Source organism: Balaenoptera physalus, assembly GCF_965194825.1.
Source record: "Balaenoptera physalus genome assembly, chromosome: 19".
Taxonomy (NCBI): Eukaryota; Metazoa; Chordata; class Mammalia; order Artiodactyla; family Balaenopteridae; genus Balaenoptera; species Balaenoptera physalus.
Window position 1 is genome coordinate 18,156,992 of NC_138900.1, and position 21,149 is coordinate 18,178,140.

At 57.2% G+C, this 21,149-nt stretch overlaps 1 protein-coding gene across 2 annotated transcripts in view; it reads right to left on the reverse strand.

The window, feature by feature from the left end:
* Positions 1–3,721: 3,721 nt before the first annotated feature.
* Positions 3,722–21,149, reverse strand: part of CHST8 (carbohydrate sulfotransferase 8) — a 124,062-nt gene continuing 106,634 nt past the window's right edge. For both annotated transcript variants that reach the window (XM_082437582.1, XM_082437583.1), the window contains exons 3-4: positions 5,862–5,899; positions 3,722–5,308 (exon numbers count right to left, since the gene is read on the reverse strand). In XM_082437582.1, the coding sequence (XP_082293708.1) occupies positions 4,202–5,308; positions 5,862–5,899 (1,145 nt within the window). In that variant the 3' untranslated portion in view covers positions 3,722–4,201. The remainder of the gene's footprint in view (positions 5,309–5,861; positions 5,900–21,149) is intronic.

Below are 21,149 nucleotides of genomic sequence, written 5' to 3' on the forward strand. Positions count from 1 at the left end.
CTCTGCTTGAGAAGATGTGCGCCCTCCCGCGCTCCCCCACTCCTTAACAGTATAGATGCCCAGGGGCGGGGCGGTAGGCGGGCCCAATAGTGAGGGGTCTCAGCGGGACTGCTTGGGTGAGATTTCAGCTCCAGGTCCCGCCGCTGTGCAGCTCTGGGCAGGCCTCTCTGTGCCTCAGTCTCCTCACCTATAAAGTAGGGTAAGGAAGGCATGGTCAGGGCTGCTGGGAGGGTATATCAGGCAGCATATGGGAGAGGGCATCACGGCACTAGCCCATCAGGAGCGCTTGATTCGCGGTGGCAAACCCTAGGCCCCATGGTTTGGAATTACTTCTGACCTCTGACACCTGACCCTTGCCCTAGGCTTCAGGTGATCTTGGGAGCAGACCTCCAGCCCACTCTCTCCACCTCCCCTCCTGGAGGCCGGCCCAGAGACGGGGAGGGGGCGAGAGCGTCTGTTCCCACGTGGCCCCAACCCCAGCGGCCCCCTTGGCCACCCTCTGCTGTCTTCTTACAACCGAGCCTCCTGTGCCAAGGGCCCTTCTGGGCAGCATGAAGAGTCAGGGAGCAGCGCAGGCCTCACCGCCAGGCCAGGCCGCCCCGAAGAACCATAGCTCAGGGCTGTCACGTGCTCTCCCCTGAGCCTGGGCCCATGGACCATGGAGCCCCCTCCATCCAGCAAGATCAGCCGGGGCTAGCACACTCCCCATGCCAGGGACAGCTCCCCCAGCCTCAGCCAGGGTCATTGTACCCACCAGCATGGGGGCAGGATTATTTCAGCCCTGCTCAGCCCCAGACTGCCCACCGCCAGTTCCTGGAGACCACCCTGGTCCACTCCTGGGCCCATAGGTCAACAGTAATCCCCTTGTGCCCAGCTCTGGGTGAGGTCGGGGGAGATAACAGGACAAAATTCCCATGATTAGCCACAGGTGCTCCCCAGAGAGGAGAGGGCTAAGAGGATGGGGAGAGTGAGGGGAGACCACCTTCTGCCCTCAGGGCTCTCCTGGGGCTCCCATTCCCCCACCGAGGGGTCTCAACCCTGAGGATGAAATTGGTAAACAGGCCCTGCCTGGGAGGGGATAGGGGTTCTGGATGACCGTCCCTCTGTCCACTGCCTGCCCACCTCTGTCTTGGGCCCTTTTGTGGGTGGCCAGGCCCATGGTGACAGCAGATAGGATGGTTTGGTCATGTCTGGGAGGCCAGAGGTAACTGAAACTCATGTCTGACCATCTGGCTGAACCTCACATCTCATCTCCCCAGGGGACTCTAGGGCTTTTGGGGATGTTTATTCTCTTCACCACTTAGAGAGCAGGTGTCATGTCTAGGGAGGTCTCCGCTGCAGGGACTTCGCTGTGGGCTGCCCCAGAGAGGGCCTATTTGGAGGACCAAACTGGCAAAGGGCACTGGGAGTTCAGTGGTTATTTTCCCAACTTGATGGGCCGGCTTGGCCCCTGGGAGGAGCCTGTGACCCCTTCTTGGGTCCCTGACCCAGAGGGCCCCCTCCTTCACCACGAAGTGGTAAACAGGTTAAACGGGGCGGGAGGGGCAGGGGAGGGGCAGCACGCCATGGTCCCAGAGAGGAGGGAGGAAGGCCCACATTCCCCCCATCCTCCCAACACGTATACGGGCTCACACACGTGTACACACCCCCTCACCCCAGACACAGATGCCCATAAGACTGACACCTACCACACCACTCACACACACTTATACACGTACACATAGACTCACATGCTCACCATGCGCCCCCCAGAAACACACACACACACACACACACACACACACACACACACTTTCCTGTGTTGGCAGTTAAGTCCACTGTCCTTAGGGCTATATGAGGCTGGCCCTGGGGGCTGGAGCTGGGTCCAGCACCATCTCAGTGGGTGCAGGGTGAGGTCTCAGGGCTGGGCTTCTGGAGCTCATACTGGGGACCATCAAGCGGTGATCATGGTCATTGCCTGGACTGTGTTTCTGCCATCACCACCCAGAAGGAAAGCCCCTCTTTGATGGATGTGTTTGTGTGTACATCTGCCCAACCCAGGCCTGGCTGTCTCTGAGAGATGACACAAGATGTCTTTTCCTACCCTCAAATACACACACACACACACACACACACGCACACACTCATTCACACCATGGAAGGATGGTCCCTGGGCAACCCTGATCGCCTCCAAGCAGCAGCAGTGGGTGAAGGTGCCCTGCAGGCTGCCCCAGCCGGGCTTCTGGGTGTCTTCTTGCTGAGTAGAAGACCAGTGACGCTGCCACAGTCTTCGCCAAATGCATCCTTGACCAGAGGCACTGTTTCTGCATTAGGAATTCCACCTCACTTTGTGAGCACCGCAGCCCAGGGGCGGCTGTTTCTGGGTCATGGTCAGCCAGGCACCCCCCCGCCTCCTCTCACATTGACCTGGCCCTGGCTGAGGTGTTGAGGTGTCTCTGAGCCTCTCACCATCTGCCTTCCTGCCTTCCACACCTGTGAATCCCTTAGGCCCTGACCCCAGCCTCCTCCCTGCCCCTCTGGGTTCCTTCTGTCCGATGGCCCAGGCCACTTTCAGCTGGAACCCGAGCGGAGGCCTCGCCCTGCTCAGGCTTCTTGGATACACGTGGCCCTGAGCAGACAGTTGGCAGCCTCAAGCCCCTTGTTCTGCCTTTACACCTTTCCAGAGCCCAGAAAGAAAGATGGAGCCGCTCATGCTAGTGTGAAGCTGGCTGGGATGTCCCACCCTGGGGAGCAGCAGCGCCCCCTCAGGGTCTGGCAGCATCTCGCTTAGCAAGTGGGAGCAGACGGAGAGCAAGCTCTGGGGAGAGAAAGGCCACAGAAAGATTCAGGAGGGCATGCGGCAGACTGCGGGCAGACGGGCTGACAGAGAGAGGAGACCCAACAGTGGCAGACAGACAGACAGCCCCTAAAAACAGCCACGCAGCACTTCCCATTGCAGACAAGACCCCAAGACAGCCACAGTCGTACCCAAACTCAAAGCTCCCACAAACACTTTCTCTGAGACCTTTCAAGAATCACCCTGCCTTTTGACAACTTCAGACCATCTCTGCGTGTGAAAGTGTATGCGTTTGGAGGAGAAGTTTCCTCTATAGCTCCTCCTCCTCCTGCCCCAGAGCTGGTTCACATGGGGGCAGGCAATCCTGGGAGCATTGAAGTGGTTCTGTCAGGGAATGCAGTCAGGGGTCAAGGCCAGGTCAGGGGGGCTGCAGATGACATCTTTCGGCCAAAGCCCTGCTTATCCCAGGGTTCAGAAAGCCAAGGATGGCATCACTCCCTGCCTGGAAATGCCACACCCCCTGAGACCCATGTGCAGTGTCCCATTGACCCCAGGGGCAGCCCCCAAATAGCAGCTTGCCCAGAGAGCTTGTCACTGCTCTGGCAGTCCCCAGAGGGCCCCCCACAAAGTGCACTGACAAAAAGGGACCGAGATGGTCCTCCACGGGGACAGGTCTATCTTCTTCGGGGATGAACGGGCCGGTACCAAGACAGGAGGACCCTACTGATGGAGACGTGGCCTTGGGAGCCTGAGGCGAGATGCTGCTGGCACCCTGAAAGTGAGCTGCTGGGTCCTCTGCTTCTTGTGCTCGTGCCCTGGGCTCCCCTGGGCAGGGTCTGCAGGCGCGGGGCTCAGGCTGTCCTCAGGAGAGAGAAGGAGCCCCAGAAAGCACGGGGAAGGGCCCCTGTGTTTCCCCACCCACGCACAGAGTATGGACACGGCTGCTCTGGAAACCATGTGCTTTATTTGGAACCTCATTCCAAGGGAACCTCCCCCCGGGTCATAGAAAAGCTGCAAACCCTGTGGTTTGGTACAAGGCAATGGCTAAGGGATGCGGGAAATCCCTTACAGCTGGGGCCTTTGTCCTCTGGGCCTCAGACTTCCCTGGTCATCCTGACTCTTGGTAGAGCTGGGTATGGGCAGCTGGGACTCCTGGGGTGTCCAGCTCACCCCCCAGCATCTTCCTTATTTGAGGAGTATGGAAGCGGGTATGGGACAGAGGCCAGGGTCCCCATCCAAGGCCTGGGCCTCTTTTCCCCCCTGAAGGGCCTGCACCACCCAGCAGGCACGGCTCCTCGCCTCCTCAGAGCCCTGTTGCTCTGGGTGCATCTCAGCTGCCAGGTGAGAAGCCATGGGGCGTGGGGTGCCCCTGCGGACAGGCGAGTGGGTGGGGCTGGGCCGCCCACGGCCAGTTGGCCCCGCCCCTCAGTACAGGTCTGCGAAGGGCTTGGAGTAGTTGAACATCAGGTAGTCCATATAGTAGAAGTCGTAGGTGCGCTGCCGCTGCAGGGTGGAGAGCTGCGCGAAGTACTGGTGGGCGATCTGCGCGGTGGTCCGCGCCTCCTGCGAGTGCCGGTCCTTGAACCGCGGGAAGGTCAGGTTCCGCGGCGCGCGGATGAGGCTCAGGAAGAAGTTGGCGTCGTCCTCCATGCTCTCAAACTTGCCCACAAAGTCATAGTCGACGAGGCAGGGGCTGCACAGCCGGCTGACGTGGTCCCAGTGGATGTCCATACCCACGGGCCGGTGCACGTCCAGTAGATACTGGATGAACTCGGGGAACCGCACGCCGGAGCCCGTCCGCAGGGCCTCCCGAGAGGCGTTGGCCCGGTATCGGGCCAGGATGGCCTTGCCGAAGACGGGGTGATAGTAGCTATTGGGGTGCTCAAACTTGTCGCGGAAGGCAGAGACCAGCCTCTCGAAGGGCTCGCGGACGAAGAGCATCTTGGTGTAGGTGCTGAGGCGGTGAAGGATGCCCTGGCGGTCGAAGGTGTCCAGCCGCTTGAGGGCGCTGCCGTAGTGGACGGTGTTGTGCTGGATGTCGGTGGTGGACGAGGCCAGCCCGGCCAGCACCATGAGCACCCGCTTCCAGTTGGAGCAGCCTGCCTTGGGCACCTCGCAGTACAGCACGCGGTGGCGGTCCTCCACGAAGATGCGGGACACGTGGCGGGGCGTGACCGCCCTGCGGCTGCTGCTCGCCCTGTACTTGGCGCACGCCTCCCGCATCACCCGCTTGCGCTCCTGCTGGCTCTGGTGCAGGCTGACCCAGCGGCCGTCCAGGGCCCGGGGTGCTGGCCGGACGAACGTACCAGCCGAGCTGTTGGCCGGGATGGCCCCCGCAGCTGGCATTTTCTTGATAAGCAGTCGCCGGCGGCGCTGCCGGGGTCGCAGACGGGCCCCCACATTTAGGTGGGCTTGAGGCTGCTGGGACACCTGTAGGTTCAGGCCCCTCGGGGCCCGGCTGGGCAAGTCTCGGGTGACCCTCTCTGTGGGCGCCTTAAAGTCACCATCCTGGGAACTGCCTGATGGGAGGTCCTGGGGCAAGAAGAGAACTGGTTAGCAGGGTGGACAGGTCAGCTGGCACTGAGGGTCACACAGGTCCGGCCCTCACCACGGCCGGGGTCCCTGACCCCTCTGTAGACCGCTTTTTTTCCCAGGTGAGGGGGAGGGGGACAGGCTGGCCCTGCAGGACGCGACCCCTTTGGTCTGAGCCCCCATAACAGCCCCCACAATCCGCTCTCCCCTCAAGAGGCCGTGGTGTGAGGTGCAAGTGTCATTTAGGCCACAAGATGGCGCAGGTCTCCCAGGAATAGCCTCCTGGTGACGAGGGGCAGGGGGAGCTGGTGGCCTGGAGGAGCCAGGCTCAGAGGTAAAGCTTCTGTCAGCACAGGCCAAAGCCGCCCTCCAACGGGAAAGGGAAATTCATGGGTCCAAGGTCCCAGGCTTTGTTCCCAAGGCTCCTCGGAAAGACAGGACACATTTTCCTTTGCAAGAATGGATTTACTGTGAGCTCTGAGTTTTCTTCCCTGCCCTCCCCAACTTTCCCCAGGTTGCCCATGCTGAGATTCATCAGACTCTCAGAACTCACGCTGTGGGGCTCCTGTGGCCTGATGTTGAACTTTATTCCTGAAAAGCAAACAGAGAGGATAGTATTAGCAGTGGAAGTATCATGTGGTCCACAGGGACCTGCTTACAGGCTCTTGACTGTGGGTGCCTGGGCTGGAAAAGGCAGTTCAGGGTGGGTGGGAGGAGAGGCATGGCACGGTGCAAGTGCCCCTCCACTCTCCTACCCATGCAGAGAGTGGGAGTGCAGCAGAGACTTGGTCCCACTGGCTCCCAGCTGATGCTCACTTCTGGGTGTCCCACCTCCTGATGTGACCATCAGGAGGGTCCAGAAGGCGCCCTGCCCAAGGGTGCCCACATACCTGCCCAGTGGAGCCGCCAGGAACCTCACAGCCTGCCCCCACCTCACACTTTCATTAAGTCATGGGGAAGGGCCCTTCGGGAAGATCTGTCCGTCTTCTCTTCGTACCCTGTCCTAGCTCTAGCCTTTCTGTGCTTGAAGATGACACACTTGTACCCATACCTCGGCACACAGGCCTGGGAGTGCAACACACTCTTTCCCCTCCGACTTGGGCCTGCCCACTGGCTCCAGAAAGTTCCTTCACCTCGGCATCTGCTTTGCGATTTTGGCCATCTCAGCTGGTCTTGGGGCTCCGGGGTGAGCTGGCTTCATCCTGCTCACCCTGCTTTCCTCCAAAGGGCTGAAGAGAGGCCAGCACAGTGATTGATTGCCTGGTGAGCCTTTATTGGCGACTAGGGGCAGATGGAGAGAGATTAGCGCATCACTGGCCACACTCCAGACTGTTCGCTCTGCCCACCAAGGAGGTGCTTTGCCTGCGCTGGGGCGGGGGGGCCGCTCAGGATAAGCTCTGGGGAGTCGAATCTTTGACCAGAGGAGAGGATTTTGCTTTGCTCCGTTTGGTCCCAGTTTGGTCCTTTTCAGGGGAGGTCCTACGAGAACGAGAGGATTTCCTTTGGGGGAGCCTATTTAGGAGTCTTGGCCTCCTTCCCCATCCCAGCCTGGCCTCTGAGGCATCGGGGTGCTTCCTGCGCCTGTGCCATGTGAGCGGACATTTCTGCTCTGAGGCTTTGCCAAAAGCCACAGTCACAGTCAGAACCGGCCATCCTTTAAACAAGCGGAAAGCTCCAACTTCCAGCTGGCACAATGGGGCGCCATGTTGACCACACCTGACTGAGTTCTGGCTGCTGTTGGGGGTGGGGATTGTTCTGAAGGCACTTCCCCTGCTGTCTCTGTGTACACGGCAGAGGTCCAGTGGCTGGAGCCCAGCTGGCGAGGGGACATCCAGGTCCTCTGTCCCTGACCCAGGGACTCCGCTGATTCCTTGTGAGGTCCATTTTTACAGGTTCAGCCACTGCTATGACCCTGGCCTTATACAGGTCAGTCTGAGGATGTGCCCACAATTCTCCTTCATTCATCTGCAAGTGAGAGTGGGGGAACGTGAGGTCACCCCTGGGCTGGAAAACCTAAATTCCCCGAGCCTGCCTGGACCTTTTCCGAGTCCCAAGACAGCTGGAGGTGAAGGCACAACTTATGTTGCATCTTTCTTCTCTGCAATACTATTCTTTGACCTCTTTGCCCAGAGGATGACCCTTCCTTGGGCAAAGGGCAGAGTGTCCACACCTTCCTGGGCATCCCCCAGCTTATGTGCATTATGTGTGTGTGCATGTGGCTGAGCCCTGAAACAGGCCTTCCAGACTCTTCCATGGAGAGGGGGAAGCTCCCTGTAGAACTGGCTGCACCCCTCAGGGGGTGGGGTGTGAGCAGCGGGTGCCTGACCTTGAGGCAGGAGCCTCTTAGAATTAAGCCCCTCAAAGGGTCCCCCTCTCAGCCCAGAGCCTCCTTCCCTCTGCCGCCCCCCCCTTCCCTGCGCCCTTCCACATCTCTTCAGGTGGCAGTCCCCAGCATGAGCTTCCTGAGCTCATTTCCCTCTGATACGTGCAAGTTCCCTCTTGCAGCCAATGATCACAGATCCCTTCACCAGAAGGGACCCTCTGCACACTCAGTTTTCCTTCATGCTGCCGGGTTTCCTTAATTATTTTCTGAAGGCAGCTGGCTCTGCTAAATCACCTTTCCTCCTCAGAGCCTCAGACACAGGAATTTACTCTGCTTGTCAATCCTGTCAACTTGTCAAGGTGCGATGGTGCTTATTTATATTCCTTTTCTGGAGCAAATGAGTCGCGCCAGATTTGGCCGAGAATGGGGTTGAGGAGCCACTTACAAAAGGCATCTTGCCAGCAGGTGAAGTCAGATGAGGATATGCCTACAGAGTCACAGCCCCTGCGGCTGTGACCTCCTACCAGGTCTATCCCCTCAGCCTGGAGGGTGGTGGGCTGTGAGGTCTGACCCATTTTTATCTGTGCAGACTGCACAGGAGGGCTCTGAGGCTGAAGGGTTTCCAAGACAGTTCAGGCCAGAGCTCTGAGCCCAGCCTGGAGAGAAAGTCCTTGCTGGACAGAGCCCAGGGCTGGGTGAGTCTCCTGAGCTCTTGGCCACTTTTGCCCAACAAAGCCAACCTGGTTGCAATTGTCCCCTTTGGAAAAAAACAATTATCTTGTGGAAAACCCAACAACAGATCTTATGTGGAGCCTGAGTTTGCCACAAGTTGCATGTTCGTGACCCTTAAACGTATGACAGCTTGTTTGCAGACTGTGAGCCTATCTCACATGGCCACTTTGGAATAAAGAAACTTAAGGAAGGAAATGTAACAGAAATGGCCGGAAATGGCCCCGCTGGCCAGGGTCCCAGTGTCCTTACTTTTTTCTTGGAGGAAGCTGCTCTTTCACACACTGTTCAGATAAAGGCTGAAGCAAAGACCACCCCCAGCTCTGAGCATGTGCCGGCCAGGAGGAGCCTTGGGCATCTTGAGCCTGGGGCCTGCACATTCCCCAGAGAGCTGCACTTCAGGACCCTGGACAGCTCCAGGGAGCAGCCCGGGAAGGGCCCTGCCTCTGCTGCACCACCAGGAAGGTATTGTCACCAGGAGCCCCCGGAACCCTTGCCATGGGGGACTTGGCCTCAACATAACACCACCTGCCCAGCCCCCAAATAAGTCTAAGAGGTAGATAAAAGCCATATGCCCCCAGCCTTCTCTTCCATCCAATGTCACCATGCTGCGTCTCACCTCACCTGTCTCCCTCACGCCTACCCTGCTGCAGGAACCCCCAAGGCCAGTCATGTACACCCTCTGCTTTCAGAGTCTGAGTCACCTGTCCTCTCCCTTCAGCGTAATATTAATAACCTGTAAGGGAGCCCTATCCCCCTGTACGGAAAGAAATAAATGACCACTTTCTCTTTCTGGACAGAGGAGATTCGCAGAGTGGTTGAAGCACATGCAGTACGATAGCAGTGAGCAGCGGTGAGAGTAAACACGGTGTGAGCTATTGGGGCTGCCAAGTGCGCTCCACACTGTGAGCCCTCCGTTGGCTGAAGAAGCTTCCTGGCTGCCTGCCAAGGGGATGCAGGGACTGATGAGAGTGAGAGGCCAGCCCTATAATTAGGCCATGCAGCCTGGGTCTGCAGCAGAGCTGGGGAGGGGGGTCACTGGCACGTGGGCTGTTGGGGAGGACGGTCCCTAGCCCACCACTCCTCTCTGAATCACAGGAGGGAAACCTGCTGGGTTCAGTTCAGAAGTCCCAATCCTGGATGCCCAGGACCCACGGGGGGTGGGGGCTGGGGACCAGCCTTTTGGTCTGGCTGTGTAGACAGGTGACACTGACGTGGGTCAAAACAGGACTCAAGTGCCTAGAAAGGGCTGCCTCATGAGCCCTTGACCCCCTATAGCCCCAGGCTGGTCATTTGAGGAGAGTGACTGCTGTTCTGGCTGCTCAAATCCCAGCCCTGGGCCCTGATGGGCAGGGGGGAGGGTCCTGTCACTCTAAACACTGCAGCCTTGGGGAAGGCACGGCTGTCCTGAAGGAGTCAGAGCCACAAAGAGGGACAGAGATGGGAGAGAACTGGAGGGGCCAGGAGGGGCCACAGGCTATGAGTGCAAGTGCGAAGTCCCCGCCCTGTCCGCAGTTTCAGACTCGTGGTCCTTGGATTCCCCAGAGTTTCCTGCATTGAGCTGGGTCTCCTTGGCTCCTTTTCCACAGCCTGGCTCTTCCGGCGGCTGAGTCTGCATGATGGACATCCCCACACCCATCTGTGCTGTCCACCCACATGTTCACTTATGCTGCCCATCAGGCCAGGAAACTCCAGGGGTTTCAGGCTGGGCGGAGCCAGGAGAGACACCAAAGGCAAGTCCCCCACTGCACCTCGGTTGCCCCACGTGCGAGATCCTGCCTCCAAGCATCGGTCCCACCCCAGACTCCCTGGCAGTTGCATCTGGTGGGATGAACACCGTTGCCCTGCTCTGCTGTTTCCATATCCCAATTAGAAAGAAGTTGATCCTGTACCTACTATGTGTTCTGGGAGAAAGGCCTTCATGCCCTGGGGCAGCCCTGCCTGGCTGGCCAGTGTGCAAGACCTCACGCAAGCGGTGATGAGCTACAAGGTGTGAGGCTGGGATGCTGGCAGGAGAAACGGCAGCCAGGGTGCATGTGCTGGCTGCTCGGGTCAGGGGAGAGACCCTGAGGGAGCTGCGAGGCCCCACTCTGCAGGGAGTCTGAAAGGTTTCTGAATGAGGGTCCCCCAGAGAAACCACCAATAGGATATATATATGTGGAGGAGGGTTTAGTTTAAGCAATTGGCTCTTGCAGTTGTGGAGGATGGGTGAAATCTGCAGGGCAGGCCACGTCCTAGAGACCCAGGGAAGAACTGATGGTGCAGCTCGGGTCTGAGGGCCGTCTGGAGGCAGAATTCTTTCCTTCTCTTCTCCTAAGGCCTTCCACTGATTGGATGAGGCCCACCCACATTATGGAGGGCAATCTCTTTACTCAAAGTCTATTGATTCAAAAGTAATCATATCTAGGGACTTCCCTGGCGGTCCAGTGGTTAAAGACTTCACCTTCCGACACAGGGGGTGGTGCGGGTTTCATCCCTGGTCGGGGAGCTAAGATCCCACATGCCTCGGGGCCAAGAAACCAAAAACATAAAACAGAAGCAATATTGTAACAAAAATTCAATAAAGACTTTTAAAAAGGGTCCACATCAAAAAATAAAAAAATAAAGGTAATCACATCTAAAAAATACCTTCACAGTAACATCTAGACTGGTGTTTGACCATACATCTGGGCACCACAGCCTAGTCAAGCTGACATATAAACTTAACCCTCACAGAGGGTGTAGTAGTTTCCTAGGGCTGCTGTAACAGAGTACCACAAAACGGGCTGGTGTAAAAATAACAAAAATTTATTCTCTCACAGTTCTGGAGGCCAGATGTCTGAAATGAAGGCGTCAGCAGGGCCCTGCTCCCTCTGGAGCCTCAAGGGGAGGGTCCTTCCTTGCCTCGTCTAGCTTCTGGCTGCCCCAGATGTTCCTTGGCTGTGGCAATTTAGATCCAACCTCTGCCTCTGTCTTCACGTGGCTGTCTTAAGTACCTGTCCCTTCTCCTCTGGTCGTTTTGAATTAGGGCCCACCCTAATGACCTCATCTTGATGACATCTGCAAAGAGCCTATAATATGGTCACATTCACAGGTACTAGAGGCTGAGACTTCAACCTATTTGGAGGGGGCACAATTCAATTCATAACAGGGGGGAAGCGACTTCAGAGGGCTTTAAGAGCACTGGGCAGGAATAGCCTGGAGGAGGTGAGAAAACACTTCCCTTGCTGGGTTGGGTGGTCCAATTAGTAACGAAGGATTGTGTTAGTTCTCCGTGTTCTTGGGGCAGAAACTGTGTCAGACAGAGTCTGGCACAAGGTCTGGCACACAGCAGGAGCTCAGTAAACGCTTGTGAAAAAGCCGAGGCTTCCTGGACTGAGCTGGCCCTGGAGAGGGGGACGGGTGCTGGGCTTCTCTGTGCAGCCCAGGGTTCCGGCTGCGCTTCTCCGGCTCGGCCTGGTAGCCTGAGAAGCGTCTGTGTGTCTGGGTGGCAGGTGCCAGCCGAGTAGCCGGATGCAGACAGGAGCTGCGCCGGCTGAGGGTTTGTCCACCCCACCCCGGCTGTGTGGGGTCTGTGTGGTCGGAACTAGGACACATCCAGCTGGCTCCCTCCCATTGCCACCTGGGGGCCACCTGGCCAGGGCCTGCTCCTGGGTCCTCGCAGTGGCTGTATCTCCTCTGGCTCTTCTCCCACCAGCTCATGCTCTGCCCTTCTGAGGGGCAAGCCCTCCTGACCGCCCCCTTGGCCTCTGTCTGCCTCATTGTGAGCTGCTCCCTTCGTCTGGGCAGATTGTTAATTTATGCAGATTTGATGCAAAACTCAGCAATTAGAGGGCAGCCTGGACTCAAGGCACAGAATTCAGATGGAAGAAGCCTCACCAAAGGGCCTTAAATTCTCACTTGTGTTCACTGGAAAATTCAACTCATTAAATTCTCTGCTAGGGCCTCAGCTGACAGCCATGCCACCTCTGCTGCCCCCAGGGCCCAGGGCAGGCAAATGGGGCTCCAGGCAGCAGGGGGCCCCAGACAAAGGTGCCGGCTGCTCCTGGAACCAAAAGGTGGCTCTGTAGTCAGTGTGGACCTTGGGGAAAGGCGGGGGTCAGGCCACACATGGTCCTGGGTGGGACAGCAGGTGGCCCTGCAGGGCTCTGTCCTCTTGCCTCAGCCTCTGGGGAGTGGGGAGAACTTCTTCAAGTTGCTCTGAGACAACCAAAGTCACAGTGGGGTCACCTTTGGCCCCAGACCAGAGCAAGGGCTTCCTCTCCCTTAACCTAGAGACTCCACTCTGAGTCACAGCTTTTAACAAGGGGTCAGCATATTTAAAAAGAAGGAAAAAAGAAAACGAGAACACTGCTGTGTGACCTTAACCTCACTCAACTTTGGTCTCCTCGCCAGGAAGATGGGATAAAAATACCCCTCTCCCAGTTCCACAAAGGTGTAAAGGAAACGATGCACAGTGGTGGGCATAGGGAGAGCACACAGGCTAGAAGCCACCGGCCGCTGGTATTCCCATCAAATGGACACCTTCGCCCCGGCTGAGTTTCCCTGAGCCCAGCTCCCGCACGATCGCAGGACCTCTGGGACCTGTCTGCGGGGGAGGGAAGCGGGAATCTTCCCGTCTTGGCCTGATGGGCACCTGACAGCTCGGCCCGCTACTTGTTTTGTTTAGCGATTCCATTCCCTCGCCTCTGAGATTAGGATCCACATTTCAACTGGGTAGTTCCTTGTCCGCTCAGCCTTGGCCGTGAATTCCCTTGGAGCTGTCAGAGTGGAGCGCTGGAGCTGCCCGTCAGTCAACCAGCCCGCCAGTTAGAGGGTCTGCAAAGCCAACAGCTGTCCTGCCGCTCCACCCCTACCCATCTGCCCATCACTTGGTTGGGTGGGGGTGGGGGGTCCCTGGGCATCCTCCGTGTGCCCGCCTGTCCACAGGGGAGGGGTCCCCAGCTCCCACTTCGAGGCTCTCCTGTGTCAGAGCCTGGGGGTGACTCCACCATGTTCAGGGTGTGTGTGTGGCCCCAGCGCACGTGCCATGCACTGCTCTGTGCCCTCACATAGGCACGTTGCCTGGAACAGGACCTGGTACGTCGTGCTGCTACACCATGTGTGCCAAGGGGACGCATCACACCACATCTCTGTGCCGCACACACGCACGCTTCCTGCTGTGTGCTGCGGCCTGCGCTGGGCGGGGAGGCTATGTTCACGTCCATGTACGGTTTCTGAGAGCACGTGGCACATACTTTAGAGCAAGCCATGCCTTTCCTTCCCTTTGTGTATTCCTTCAGCACACATAGGCCTGGAAGGATAAGCAGGAGCTAGTGAATGCTGCTGCAGATGAGAAAGAACCAAGTTCGTGACCCTCGCCGGCAAAGTCACGGTGCCCCCCGGCGGCACCTGCAGCGTGGGAGCTGGTGGCAGAACACAGTCAGGCAGGCCACCACCGTCTGTCCATTCACTCCACACTGACTGAGCACTGTACGTGTCAGGCAGTGTCTTAGGCACCAGTGACGGCGTCTTGGCCATGAACGGGACAGTCGTGGCCCTGCCCTCATGGAGTTTACAGGAGGTGAGGCGCTGAACAGTGGTTCCACGTGTGATGGCAGTCACGGAGGACGTGGCAGGCGGCAAGTGGTGGGGGACGCCAGCAAGTCCAGGGCATCAGGTGAGGTCTCCCTTAGGCAGTGACAATTAATTGACACCTGAAGGTAATGAGGGCATTCCTGGCAGAGGTCGATGGCCTTGACCATGACAGCAGGGCTCATGGGATGCAGAGATGCAGAGACTGAAGGGTCTCCAGAAATGGCAGGACCATGGTGGTTGCAGGGAGGACCAGCAAGAAAGGGGCCGTCTGGTCCCGGCCAAGGTAGCAGATCCTTAACTTCTCTCCTAAGGCCCCACGGGGAGCCTAGGAGGGCTTTAAGCTGCGAGTTATTTTGAATTTGAGTGATTCTGAGAGGAAGAGCTGAAGCCAGAGCAGAAAGGCTGGTCCGCGGATGTTGCCATTGTCTGCGCAGGACAGGTCTGAGGCCTGGCCCCAGGTGATGACGGTAGGAAGTGGGGAAACGTGTGAAGAATATTTCAGGAGGAACAGTCGGCAGTAGGAGGTGTGCTGGTAAATGTTTAACAACTGGCTCCGTGGGCGGCGGGGTGGGGGAGCAGCCTAACTTGTAGTGTTTGCTGATTTCCGTCGTGTAGGTACTCCTACCATGGCAGATGCCAAGCTACTGATGTAAATGTGGAGTTGGGCCCTTGTGGATTAGTACCAGTGGGCCCCTGGGTCAGCAGGACCTGGGGACTGACTGGGAGCGGAGTCAGGGATCCTGGCTTCCGGCTTGAGCAGCAGGGGTGTGCTGGTGGCACTTCCTGTGAAGGGGGGCAGATCCTCATTGAGTCTGAGATGCCTACGGGTCTCCCAAGTGCAGATGTCCAGAGGGCAGCTGAAGGAGGGACGATGGGGGGCAGGTGTATGAGCTGGGACGCATTCCATGGCCTGTGGCTCTCTGGGGTCGGTGATGGTGTGGGATCAGCACTTTCCAGAGGACAGAAAGCAGGGCAGACGCAGCCAATTACCTGAAGCACAGGCAGTAGGCCTGGCCTGAGTCCTGCCTTTGTCCACAGCCCACGGGGAGCCACGGCTCCGGCTCTTGAGTCGCTGTGGCCAGGTTAAATGGGATGGATGTAACGTTCCTCCTGTTTGGCTGTCAGGGGCCCCTGGTGACTGGTCTCCAGCCAGCTCTGCAGGAAGGGGCCTAATTTGGCTTGGAGATCCTGCTGGGGGTTGCCAGAAAATACAAACGGTGAGTCATTCTGGAGCCTGAGGCTGAGATGGCCCCACTGAGGGGCTGCCTGTTTGCAGGGAAAATTCCAACAACACCGACTGGCCCAGGCCTGTGACAGACTCTCCTTCGCCGGAGCCGAGTCAGGCCATCAGAGGCCGCCGACGGGGCAGCCTCATTACCGCGATGGCCTGGCCACAAGATAATGATCGGGCCGGCTCAAGCCGGCTTAAGGATGTGACGTTCCGGCCGCGGCATCAATTACTGAGCTGGCCTGTGGCTGTCAGACCCATCACAGCTGCTGCCTGTGATACCCTGAAGAGCCGCAACAGTGAACCCGTCCTAGCTGGTGCGTCCTCGAAGGGCCCCCCACCTGCTGCAGGGGCCGCTCGGTGAGGGAGGCAGCCCAGGTTCCCGGGCGGGAGTCGGGCTCCTGCAGTTGAGACTGCAAAGGGCCGCCCAGGGGCCCAGGGGTGGATGCGCGGGTCCTCAGAGGGCCGCCCCAGATGGCCACGCATCGGCAGTCACGCTGTCCACTGATCGTGCCCGGAGGGGCCCCTGGCCCGACTCCAGCACCTCCCAGGCCCATCCTCTCTCCAGTGTCTCCTCCAGCACCATCGGGACCCCCCCGCCTCCCCGAGGGGCAGTGGCATTTCAGGGATCATCCTGTGTGCCCCTGAGCAGAACTGAGCCCCTGGTGACTCACAGATGGCAAGGGCGAGGCAGGGGGCCCTGGCAGTCAACCCAGCTGTTCTCTGCCATGGGTCTGGAGAGCTGCAGTCCACAGCTAACCCTAACCCCAAGGCAGGGCCTTGAAAGTGGAGTCGGTCCAGCCAAGGACCGGGCCACCAGCAGCTCAGGAAGTCTTCGGCCTGAGGATTTGGCCGGGTCCTCCAAGAGGTAAGGCATTAATCCTGGCCTTGGCAGCGGCTGGCTGTGGAGACGCCACCTTCCCTGGACATCTGGCTAAGACCCACTCACTCTCCCTTCTGTCTGGCCAGCTCTTGGCTCTGCCCAGCTCATCACCCTGGGGTCCAGCCAGCAGTGGACCTGGCTGGCTGGGGGCTGACCATGGCATCCCCAGCCATCCTGGGGAGCACAGAAAAACCTGTCCTCCCACTGCTCCATCACAGCGTGCTGGAGCTGGGCTCTACACCCACATCACGCAATCATGCAAAGACCCACAGGCCCTGTGTCCCCAGCCCCCAGCTCATGAAAGGTAACCAATCCTGGCGCACTGACTGCAGGACTGAGAAAAAAGAGGAGGGCAGAGGGGCCCTGCGGGCTGCATGTTCAAAGGTCTTTCTGGAGGCGACTGGGGAATGGCCTGCAGAAACCGAAGGCCTAAAGGAAGAGGAAAAACTGATCGGGATTCTTAAACCCTAATGTAGATGAGCAATGCTGGGCCTGAACTCACGCAGGGCAGGGAGATGAAAGGGGAGGGTAGATTCTGGAGAATCGCCAGGTGGGAGGGCTGGAGGGCTTGGTGAGTCAGGGGTATGAGGGGTGAGGACGAGGGAAGTGTCTGGGGTGCCCCGCATAATGCTGTCTGGGGGGTGGGTCCAGGGGGAGGGAGGAGCCACTGGGGGAAGACAACACCCTGGGTTTGTTCATCTTGAACCAGAGACCCAAGACTCGAGTAAGGCCTGCAGATAGAAGCTGGAAACAGTGTCTAGACACAGCCCAGCCCAAACTTCCAACATCCTTGAAACACGAGCCAACATAACACTGCATAACAATACCCTCTTAGCTCTGAGCACAAGAATATTAAGTAGAACTACACACTGGAAATATCATCCAGCATTTTCACAATTGTCATGTGTACTTAGAATTTGCCAAAGCAGCAGAGACCCCAGTGCCCCTCTGGTCAGCAGCATTTTGGGGATGTCACCTTAACTCTGAGAGGCACCCTTCACAGGGAACTGCCTGGGTGGGGCACGGGGGCTGCTGGGTTCCTGGCAGGCACTGTCTGAGGTCCCCGAACGTTCCCTTCAAGGCTCAGTTCTCCTCTTAGCCTTGGCCTGCACATTGGCAGCAAAGCTCTGGAAGTTAGACCCGCCCGCTTTGCAAATAGAACGTGGTCCCTGTGTGATAGCTGCTCACAGGGTGGCGAGGGCCACTGTGAACAGAAAGCTGAAGAAGATATTCTGAGCTGTCTTTCTGCTTCCTTTGAAGTCCAACCAGCAGCTGCTCTCAGGACACGAGCACGGATCACAGGCACAGATGCAGCCCCTCCCGGCTGTGTGCATTACCTTCGGAATTAAGACTCCTGTCTGGATTACTGGGCGTGCGTTTTGGGCACCTCTTTGCAGTTGAGAATGTGCAATCCCACAAAACAAAAGCAACCTGGCTCGTGCCTTGTCCTTCTATGCCTGTGTGCGGTGGAGCTGAGGGGCTGCCCACGTGGGTGTGTTTGGGGCCATCCTCTCTAGAATGAATGGTTCTCTGGCTGGGTGAGAGCAGCGCAGCCCACTGAGGCTTCTTCTGCAGGATTAAACATCATTCCTTCTAATGACTTGATTTATGTCTGGAGGTTTACAGCTCCAAACAAAATATTGTGATGATGGCAATAAATCACACCAGGGATGTTTACAACGGCGACTAGAGTGTTTTCTGTTCGTTAGGGAGGTGATTACAGAACGAGGGGCTGCTGTGTGATAGCTCATGTGGGGCAGGGAGTGCCCAGGACACACGTGGCATCAGGCAGAGGGATGCGTGAATGCCTGAGGTTTTTGTGAGAGTTTGTGGTTGGAGATGGCAGGGGTTTCAGAAGAGCTGGAAATCCGCAGGAAGGCACTATTCTGGGCGCTGGAGGAGGCTCACGGGTGGTGGACATCCTGAGAATATCATTTCCAGCTTTCAACCACTGTCTCCCCTGCTGCATCCCCGACTGAGGGCACAAGCCAGCTGAGGTCAGGGCCCAGGAGCCCATGTATGCCGTTCCTCTGTGCACTGGACAGCTTCCGGAGCACACTGGGGCTATTTGCCAGTCTGCAGCCTTGTCTTGGGTCGGGGGAGGACCTGGATGGCCCAGGCTAGAATGGCTCTGCAGGGCTGAGCTTCTGGGAAGGATGAGGGCCAATCGGGCTGCAGACAGGTACCCCTGGGCTGGCATTTCTCACTCAGATGGTCAACAGAGAGTGATCTCTTTCCCCCGAGACATCACCCTGCAGAGCAGAGCTCAGAGGAACTGAAGTCAACCTCAAGGTTGGCCAAGGATTTAGATAGGACCCCAGCCTGGGCTCAGGAAGAAACCCACAGCCCTGCTTCCCGAGCTCCCGTCCTTCGCTGAAGTCTTCTGTCAGAGAGGCTGTCACCCATGCCCCCAATGGCTGGGAATGGCTGTCCCTGTGAGGCAGGGCAGAGGCTGGAGTTGGCACGCAAGGAGGGCGAACACTTGAGGGGCTGCCACAGAGCAACCTGGACAGTTCCCACCAGACCAGCTGACGCTCCATTCTGGCCGGAAGTCTGTGAGAGTCCAAGCCTTTTCGTTGGTAAAATGAATCCTGTCCCTGGCATCAAACTGGGGGAAAGGTGATGGGAGGAGGCAGGACTGGGGTCAAGTTCTGGGGGGAGGTCTGCTGATCCCACGGGAACACAGCAGCTCTTCTGGCACTCTCTTCCTAGGCAAAGAGATGTGTTCTCGGAGGAGCCCCATGGCCTTAAATGCCACATCAAAGACAGTGTGCCCGCTGGAGGTCATGAGACGGGGTGACTCAGGGATGCTGGGCACTGGGGGAAAGTGATGTGTGACCAGGGATTGGCCCCAGCCGCTGCTCATGGCACATTTAACTGGGAGGTGTGGGTGGGGAAATCAGGGTGGGGGGAGGCTCATGTAGTGCACAGAGGGTGTCTTCCACATCAGACGCGATGCAGCACAGGTGATGGTTGGGGAGATGGCACGTGAGTGGCACACTGACAGCACAGAGGATACTGGGTGGGAAGGGAAGAGGATGGCATGTGGGTGGTGATAGATGGTCGGTAGATGGTTGGTGGATGGGGGTGTGGATGGAAAGTGGATAGTGGATGGATGGGTTGAGGTCCAGGGAAGGGATTTCAAAAAAAAATGTTTTTTATTGGAGTATAGTTGGTTTACCATATTGTGCTAGTTTCTGCTGTATATCAAAGTGAAAGTTACACATATACATATATTCACTCTTTTTTAGATTCTTTTCCATATAGGTCATTACAGAGTATTGAGTAGAGTTCCCCGTGCTATACAGTAAGTCCTTATTAGTTATCTATTTTATGTATAGTAGTGTGTATATGTCAATCAGGGAAGGGATTTGAGATGGATGCTGGGCGAGGACTGGACAGGTGGGTAGTTGGAGGGGTGACGGACGGATGAGGAGGCTACACAGACACAGGCAGCCTCCAGTCCAGCCCCACTGGCCAGAGATGCAGCCTCTGGTTGTGGCTTCCCTGTGGGCAAGATGGACGGGAAGCTCAGTCCCTGACCATCTTTGGCTTCCTTGATGGTCAGGAGGTGGCTTAGGTAACAGCTCCAAATCAAAGGTAAGCCGGCACCCCCTCTGACCCCCCCTGAGCCCTGAGTGTACATCCTGGCCGCTTCAAAAGATGGCACTTCCCTTTCCACCAAATGCTGAGAGCAATCTCCAATACGTCAGAAGACAAAGCTTCTGTCCATCTTTGATTAAAACAAGGGCCTCCCCCCCAAAAAATGTTGTTTGTTTTATAAAGTCTGGCAAATTTTGATAATGAAACCTTCAGAACATATAATACCAAAACTTTTCTAATTCCAGGCAGATAAGGAATAATGGTAACGTATTTCAACTTCAGAAGCAAGAAATAACCTTTTATCACCTAATTTAACAACGTTACTGGGAAAATATGTTAGGAGAATGTAAAAATGCTATTTAAATGATAAAATATGCTGTCTTGGATGGCAAGGATTTTAATTGCCACACTCAGAGTCCAAACACACTTCTATGCCAGCTCTGACAAACACCGCTAATGACATGGTGTCCGTAATGAGGCGCAGCGGAGAGGGTCAGCGTCTCCCCCAGGATCTGCAGAAACCCAACAGCTGTCTGGGCTCTGCAGCGCTCATCAACATCCCTGCCTTGTGAAGTATGAACCGGTTCGGTATTAATATTAATCGGCCAACACATTAATATTAATCAGTTAATATATACTTCCCATGACAACAAGAGATAAAGGAATCTTATTATGCGGGGGATCAGGGAACACGGAATATCTAAGTGGATTTCTTTGGGACGCACAGCATGAAGGAGCCTAAGCCTCTTACACGTGTCGTCTCCGCAGAGAATAGAACTGGGGCGCACTAGTGGGCAGAGTCACGAGCAGGAAATGCCCGGGGCAGGGTGAATCCTCTCCAGAGGCAGGGAGATGTTTCCCCTAGTTGGTGAGCAGGTTGGTGGGACCGTGGAGGGTGTGGGCGGCCCTCACACCCTTTCCTCTCAGAAGAATAGCCGTTCCCAGGGGAAGCAGGCTGCACAGCCCACGAAGAGAGAACACAATGGCCATGCCCTCGACCCCCAACCCTCCTGGTCCTGGTGAAAGGGGTCCATTGCTTCTGGAATGAATCATCTGGGACCTGGTGGGTGCTGAGGACCCAAGGGTGTCTCATGCACTTCAGCAGGGGAGGTTTTGCTCCCGTTTTGCATGAATGGGAGCATGAATCTCAGAGAGGTCACGTATGCTGCCTGCGTCCACACTGCTGGCCCTGTGGGTGGCAGAGCCGGCGTCCAGGCTAGACCTGTCTGACTCTGTGCCCTTGTTCTAACCATTATACCACACTGCCTATCTGTGTCTGGGGACAGTGGGCTGGCCAGGCAGGGGGTCACAGCAGGTCTCACAGAGCCATCACGCTGGCATCACATGGACAGAATGAGCACCTGTGCTGCCCACTCTGGGGTTCCTGGGGAGGCCAGCCTGCTGGGCAGTGGCAGGGGGTGGACGGGGGCAGAGCTCTCTCCACCAAGGACTGCCTTCCTGCATGCTCACTTGCAGACAGCTTCCAGAGGCGAAGGCACATCTGAGCACAATTAACATT